General features: G+C 37.5%; 1 protein-coding gene across 1 annotated transcript; it reads left to right on the top strand.

Moving 5' to 3' along the window:
• The first annotated feature begins 5,954 nt into the window (after positions 1 to 5,954).
• Positions 5,955 to 6,896, top strand: LOC119538180 (olfactory receptor 145-like). The gene has a single exon (XM_037840990.1). The coding sequence runs from the start codon at positions 5,961 to 5,963 to the stop codon at positions 6,894 to 6,896; it is 936 nt and encodes a 311-aa protein (XP_037696918.1). The 5' UTR covers positions 5,955 to 5,960.
• Positions 6,897 to 8,236: the final 1,340 nt, after the last annotated feature.

Genomic DNA, 8,236 nt, shown 5'->3' with positions numbered 1-8,236 from the left:
ACACAAAGAAAGTATCAGAGCATATGATCATAGAGATGAAAAGTAGAGTAAGGGTTTTGAGAAGTGGGGAAAGGGGCAATGGGGAGTTAAGAAATGAGTATAGGGTTTCTGTTGGGGTGAACGGAAACTTCTAGAAAGGGATGGTGGGAAGATGATAGCATTGCAATGTCCTAAATATGATTAATCCCACTAATGGAATGCTAGGATGGGTGTGCAATGGGAAGATTTAGGCTTGTATATATGTTTCCACAATTGAAAAAAAAAAAGTCTAGATGATAATTAAATGCCAAGGATGATCCTGGATGGGATCTGAGGATGGAGGAGAGGAGGCTCAAAGGGACACAAATGGGACATAAGGAAAGAAAAAAAAGAAAATATAGAATGTAAGCTTTGTATCAAGGTTGAATTCTTGAACTTCTTAGCTGCGTTTAATGGGATTGCATAAAGAGTGTTCTTGTTCATGGGGAATGTATATGTGAATTATAGTGTTTTTTCAAGGATGTGTGCAGCTTGCAGTAGATGATCGATGATAGGAGGGAGAGAGGGAGGGAGGAAAGAAACAAAGAAATGGTGGTGTGAGGATGTTAAAGGTGGTGGATCGGGGTATTGGGGGAGGGGGATCAGGGTATGCTGGAGTTCCATGTAGCGGGTTTCTACTGTTTTTGCAACTGTTCCTGTAAGTGTGAATTTATCTCAAAATAAAATTTCTTATTAAAAAAAAAAACAAAAAAAACCCAATAGAGTTAAGAAAACCAAAAGTTGGTTCTTTGACAACCCCTTAGCTATAATGACAAAGATGAAAGAGAGAAGCATTATGTTTGAGTGTGTGTGTGTGTTTGTGTGAGATAGAGAATATGAAGAGAACATTCTAGCCCTAGTGGGAGGGGGAGCACAGGAGCATCAGAGAGATGTAAGGAAGGTCGTTGGACTATCAAATTTCGAGATAGTTGGTCAGAATATAAGGTCAGAGAAAAGCTACGGGAATATATATAGATTAAGTCCTTTTGCATTAGTCTAATCTGATGACATCAGAACAGATCTTCGTTTTATGCTTTCTAAGTTCTCTACCTGAAGGTACACACAGAAGCAGACTTTGATTCTAATACTCAGGGAGGGGGCTCCACACAGGTTTATTCCTGGAACACCAGAGGATTAGAACCCAAAGACGACAGCAACCAGGTTGGAATGAAAATAACACTTGACTCTGTAGGATTAGATTATTTACTTTAAATTAGTTTAGGCACAATTTATCTAAAAACAACAAAAACACATTATGCCTTTGGGTTTAAAAATGCCTGACATTTTTCCTCCTAAGGGATTCCTTTGAATTTTTTTTTTCCTTAAAATTTCCTGGTTCAGATGATCAACTTCATTTGATACCATATTAAATGTCATTTTTTCTCTTAAAATAGCTTTTTCACAAAAGAAATGTTACAAGCACATTGTAAAATAATGAAAACTATGCAGAAAAAGTAATGAAAAATAAAAATTGCACCAATTCGTGTTACTCATTTTTAATGCTTAGGTTCATCATGATAACAGAAAACCAAGATATAAATATTCACAATCTTTTTCCTACTTCTACCTGCTTTCTGTCTTTGCTTGCCCTTCCCCAGCTCTGGAATTACTGTGTGGGGTGAGGAGAGAACTGGATAAGCATGGAAGGAAAGGTTAATGGAAAATGGAATGGGCTGAGAAAAATAAAATAATGTAGAAAATAAAATGAGGAAAATAAAAAAGAAGTTACAGAAAGAGTTCTGAAAAGGAAAAACTATTGTCAACATTGACTAAGAGGAGGGCTTTTGGAGCGCTTGAAGAAAGGAATAACAAATAACATGGGGTTGCTCTTTTGCATTGGAGGTATTGAAAGGATTTTAAGAAGTGCCATGTGAGTGTGCATGTTATAAGCATGTGTTTTAAGTAAAATCTAGTATCTTATTTTGGGTGCATTACTAAAGTGTTAGATACAGAAAAGACACAAAATCTTTGGAGAGGTTTATTGTTTGTTTGTTTTTTGTGCATGAGGCAGTCTGTACTGATTTAGGAGGACAAAAAAAACCTCTCAAGTTCATTCAAGTTTGGGGTTTTATGTATCTTCAGTTTTATTCAAAATCACAAATATATGGAAGTTAAACATCAAACTCTTAATGAATGGGTCAAAGAAGAAATTGCAAGAGACATCCTTAAATATCTTGATAATGAATGAAAATGAGAACACAGCATATCAAAATTTATGGGATGCAGTGAAGGCAGTGCTGAGAGGGAAATTTACAGCCTTGAATGCATACAATAAAAAAGAAGAAAGACATAAAATCAAAGACCTAACTGCACATCTGGCAGAAAAAGAAAAGCAAACAAATCCCAAAGCAACAGAAGGAAAGAAATTACAAAGATTAAAACATAAATTAACTCAAAGTGGATCACAGATGTAAATGTAAGAAAAAAAAAGGATAGGTAAATGGATTAAAAGCATTTGAAAAGGTGTCTGACATCACTGTTATTAGGGAAATGCAATGAGATATCATTTCATACCGACCACAATGGCCACTTTTAGAAAGAAATAAACAACAAACAGAAAACTACAAGTGTTGGAGAGGATGTGGAAAAACAGGAACTCATTCATTGCTGGTGGGAATGTAGAATGGTGTAGCCGTTGTGGAAGACAGTTTGGCTGCTCCTCGGGAAGCTAAGTATAGACTTACCATATGATCTGGCAGTCCTGCTAATGGTTATATACCCAGAAGAACTGACAACATGGTTTCAAACAGATGTTTGCACACCATTGTTCATAGCAGCGTTAGTCACAATTGCCAAAAGATGAAAGCAACCCAAGTGTCTATCAGCTGATAAATGGATAAACAGATGTGGTATGTAACTACAATGGAATATTATTCAGCTATAAACAGTAGTGAAGCCCTGATACATCTGACAACATAGATGAATCTTGAAGACATTATGCTAAAGTGAAATAAGGCAGACACAAAAGGGCAAATATTGTATGATTTCACTGTTATTAAGTAATTATATTAAGCAAACTCATAGAGTTAGAATCTAGAATATAGGTTACCAAGAGGTAGAATGGGGAGTTGATGCTTAATTTGAACAGATTTTCACTTAGGCTGATGATAAAGGTTTGGAAATGGATGGTGGCAATATTAGCAGATTATTGTATGTGTAATAAATACTACTGAACTCTATAGGCGAATGTTATTTAAAAAGGATTCATTTGGATGTAAATATTACTAGAATAAAACCCTACCCCAGAGAACATGTTATATGTTAAAGATACAAAGATGAATTGCACATAGGTCCTACTTTGTTTAGAAGATAACATCTATAATAGATATCTGGGAAAAGATCCTTTTAGGAAGGAGTGATAGCCAATGCAAAGCTCCTAAGGTGATCCTCTTGATATGTATGAAGAACAGTAAGGGGCCTATTGTGGCTAGAATGAAAGGAGTTGGGGAGAGAGTCATAGAAGTTGAGGGTAGAGAAGCAGCAAGGAGCAAGACCCAGTTGGATCTTGTTGGCCATTGTGAAACTTGTTCATTTTCCTCTGTATTAAATGAAGCATGGGACTTTAAGGCACAGTCTGACTAATTTTAAAAAATGACTGTGGTTGCTGTGTTGGAAACAGATTGTCAGGGACAGTGGATAAAGCAGGGAGCTAATTAAGATGCCTTTGTAGTAATGCAGTAACAACAGTCTCAAGTCAAGGTGGTAACACTGAAGCTAAGACATTTTCAAATATGGAAAAAAATGTAGATATATTCTACATTTTAAGACATTTGTTTGGCAAAAAATACCTTAAGCAAATCAGTAGACTGATAGTAGGTAGGGAAAAAATACAGTTTAAATGCAGGCAGTGGACACTGGGTCAGTAGTCATCATGTGCTACAATAGGACAGGAAGTGAAAAAAACAACCCACAGAAAAATAGGAAAAGGACATAAATAGGCAAGTTGCAGAGAAGCAAATTCACATGGTTTATAAGTTCATGAAAAGATGTTCAAGCTCAGGAATAGGAAGGGGAATGGAATTTAAAGTAAGTGTGACAAAGTATTTACACCTTTCAGATGGACACACCTTTAAACAAAACCAGTATCACTTTTGGTGGTAGAAATGCTGGGAAAAGGAAAGGTAGTTTCATACCTTGCTTGTGGGAATGTGAATTATTAATGACCTTTGAGAAAACCATACTAAGCTGAAAGACAGTGTTCTGGTAATTTATCTCACTGAAATAGAAGTATTGGTATGTAAAGATATATGTGTAATCATAATTTTGTCAGCCTTGTTTTTAATGGTAGGAAACTGGAAAGGGTGAATTTATATCAATGTGGAGTGATTGGATAAGTTATGATATAGCTACAATATCTAATATTGGAGAGATTTCAGTGAAGTATTGATAAATGACAAAATCAAGAGGTTGAAAAATCTGTTCTTTTAAAATTCCCTATAAATATAATTGGTTAGATGGCCAAGTCAGAAAACATGAGAGTGGGTGTACTATGTTATAAACATGAATAATGGGGGTGATGGGATGGAAAGTGGCTGAATAGATTAAATCTAAAGATTAGAAAATATGCATAGATGTGTGCTATAAATTAACATTAAATATGTATAGGAAGGTGTGTGTGTGCATGTTATATGCTTTTGAGAGATATGTCAATTAAGTCATTAGCTAGGTGTTAGAGATTGTAGCTAAAAGTCAAACCAGCACTATTAGAAGGAAAAGAGAAAAGATTTCTACCTCTTTTTCCCTAAGGGGATATGCAGTCCTTGATATGAAATTTTGAGTAGAATAATGAGCTTCCCAAAAGGCTCCCAGATAAAAGCATCTTCATCTATGTATAAACAATTTCATAATTCTGTTTTCCCTATAGGATTTGAATTATGGAGGGTCTCCTAGGTAAGATTCCACATCAAACCTCTGAGACCTTGATGCTCCAAAATAAATAATTTACGTCATTCTACTTGTTACTGCATAGAAAACAAAGGGTGTTATTCAGATTCGTTTTATAGGTTAATGATTACCTCTAGAAAAAGATCATAATTAAGTATCATGATCTTTATCTGAGTGATTCTCAGAAAAATTCAATGACTGAGATTTATAAATGCCCTGAGCCTCTCCACACAAAAGGAAGAGGAGAAATTTTAATTCAGGGCTAATATTTTGAATAGCAACAGTTATTTCTCTTTGGAAAACAATGGTGGAGAGAAAACCAGGACAGTTCTGATGCCTTAGTTGGAAGAAAGGTGAGCACTGAACACTTTGTGTTTTTATACCCTTCAAAACCCAGAGCTATGAAGAGTTAATGGATCTTTCTGCTTTCTCCAGTTCTGAACCTGAAGTGTGGATGGTTGAAGGGTCTATGTGGGAGGAAAGTAGAGGTTAGAAGTACGGCTGCGTTTGCAATGCCTCCATTCCCTTTGCCCCTTAGAGCATTTCCTATGAAGGGTGTCCAGTTTCCATTCCTGATTTAGTGACTTTTTTGTTTTGCATCCTCTGGAAGCCAAGGGCATCTCTGAGACTGACTCCATAACTGCTATGGCCCGACTGTTTATGGTCCCCACCCTATGCAGCATCTAATCTGGATTGGTGGCCAGTACAGGGTAGCTGAAGCAAAGTGAGTAAATTCAACAAACATAAACTAGAGTTAGGAAGGGAATAAACTTCATTAATGGCAAGTTGAAGGAGAGAAAAGATGAGAAATCCATGCACTTCTTCCTCCTTTGTCCCATCTCTCCCAGTGTTAGCTGGTGCTCTGCTCGTGCCTCCTACGCACCTGACCTCCTTGTCCAAGCAGAGCCTGATCCAGCTCTGTGTAATAGTTAACTCCAGCTAAATCTCTGGGCTTCTTAGCTCCAGGAAGGGATAGGATATGGTCTTGCATGAGAAAACCGTATTCTGCCTCAAATGTGACCCTACTTCCCTATCTTCACAGATCCCATTGGAAGAGAATGGATATTGGAAACAGGTCATTAGTGACAGAGTTTATCCTTCTGGGTTTAACAGAATACTCAAAGATCAAGCTCCCCCTCTTCTTCCTCTTCCTAGGAATCTACATTCTCACTGTGGCAGGCAACCTAGGCTTGCTCATTCTAATTGGACTGAATCATCACCTCCACACTCCTATGTACTACTTCATCTTTAATTTGTCCTTTATTGATCTATGTTATTCTTCTGTCATCACCCCAAAATTGTTGGTAAACTTTGTGTCCATAATGACCATCATCTCCTATGGAGGATGCATGACTCAGCTCTTTTTCTACTGTTTCTTAGTCAGTGCAGAGTGCTATGTGTTGACAGTGATGGCCTATGATCGCTCTGTGGCCATCTGTAGGCCCCTGCTTTACACGGTCACCATGTCCCCTCAGGTCTGTTCTATGCTGACTGCGATTGTGTATGTGGTGGCATTCATTGGTGCCTGGGCCCACACGGGCTGCATGCTGAGACTGACCTTCTGTAATGCCAACACCATCAACCACTACATGTGTGAAATCCTTGCCCTCCTGGAGCTCTCCTGCACCAGCACTCACATCAATGAACTGGTGGTTTTCATCATTGTGGGCTTTGCTATTGGTGTGCCCATCCTCACCATCATTGTCTCTTACAGTTTCATCATCTCTAGCATCCTCCACATTCGCTCCACTGAAGGAAGGTCCAAAGCCTTCAGCACTTGTAGCTCACATATTGTTGTTGTTTTTATTTTCTTTGGGTCAGGATCATTCATGTACCTTCATCCTTCTTCTGTTTTGTCCATGGACCAAGGGAAAATGTCCACTGTGTTCTATACCATTGTGATACCCATGCTTAATCCTCTGATCTACAGCTTCAGGAACAAGGAGGTTAAAGTTGCCATCAAGAAAAGCTTGAGTAGAAAAACATTTTCCTGAGTTGAAGCTGTATTAATTATGGTAAGAGAACAGAGATATCTCTTCATCTTGTTTTGTTTCCCGCTTACAGAAAAAAGTGAGGTATAATTGAATCAGCATTGGATTTGGAATCAGAAGTCCTGGGATAAAGCTCTGTAAAATAGGTACGTGGTATTATCAAGATTTTCAGGAAGAATAAGTTAATGAGGATAAAATGCATAGCGCAGTATTTGGGGCCTTTTCCACTTGCACACTTTTCCACAAGCTCTCCCTCAGTCTGAACACCCTTCCATACCCTCTTCCTTTTTCTTGCTCAATCTATCCATCCTTCAATGTTAAGTTACTGAGAACTCCTGGGAAGTCTTTCCTTGAAAGAAAGACCAGGTTAGGAGACCTTCAGGAATGTTCTCATAACATTCTGTGCCTACGCTGTTGTGCCTACTGCACTTTATTGAAATTCCTTTTCTCCTTCAGTAACTCCCCCACTTGAATATGGGCAGAAACTGTATTGTTCACCCTGCATCTCTTGCACCTAGCACTGTCCCTAATTCCTTAACTTGGAGCAAGCACTTAAAGATTAAATTTATATGTTGATTCTACTTACTTCAATTATGAGAAAATTTTAAGAAACTCATTTGCAGGAAAATGGTCACTTTTATACAAATGAGTTTGTTTTTTTAGAAAGACTTATGGTTTTTCCACTTTGGCTTTTCAAAAATGCTGAGGGAATTAGTTGGCAATATTATAGAGTATATGTGTGATTCACTTGTGTTTTCTTTTGCCTAACCTTCTTTGAAGATACACATTGCTCATTGAACAGTGCTGCTTCCTCCATGGTTATATTTAATTTTCTTTTCCTAGAACACTGTTGTTACTAGTTTCTATCCCTATATGTTATCTATTAATGCTTCAGATATCAGCTGAAGGGAAGCCCTGGGTAATCCAAATTGCAACATTTAGATGCTCTTATTTTGTGTTGCTTAGAGTGGAGCACTTGGTCCTGACGTAAACTAAAGCTCACAATAATTACAATTTTCACATTTTGTAGTTACTTGATTGTCTGTCTTCCCTGCTAGATTTTCAGTACTGTGAGGACAGGACCCCCATGTATCCTATTCACTGTCACATTGCCAGTGCTTAGCATAGTGCCTGGCAGTTAGTAGGGGTTCATTAAATATTGAAGGAATAAATGATTGCTTGGTGCTATAACTACATTTTGAGTGAGAAAGAGGGGATGTTTGGATAGAAGAGTTACTCAAAGAATTGTACCACTTACCCTTTCCAAAATAATTTCTGTAATATTTTTTTTGTCATATAATACAATATATTAGTAAGGACAGAAAACAACAGCACTGCAAAGA

Source organism: Choloepus didactylus, chromosome 6, assembly GCF_015220235.1.
Source record: "Choloepus didactylus isolate mChoDid1 chromosome 6, mChoDid1.pri, whole genome shotgun sequence".
In the NCBI taxonomy this organism is placed as follows: Eukaryota; Metazoa; Chordata; class Mammalia; order Pilosa; family Megalonychidae; genus Choloepus; species Choloepus didactylus.
Note: the sequence above shows the minus strand (reverse complement) of the source record. Positions and strands in the feature narration are given on the sequence as shown.

Excerpts from the sequence above, each read along its gene's own strand:
- LOC119538180 (XM_037840990.1), top strand. The coding sequence starts at position 5,961 with ATGGATATTGGAAACAGGTCATTAGTGACAGAGTTTATCCTTCTGGGT.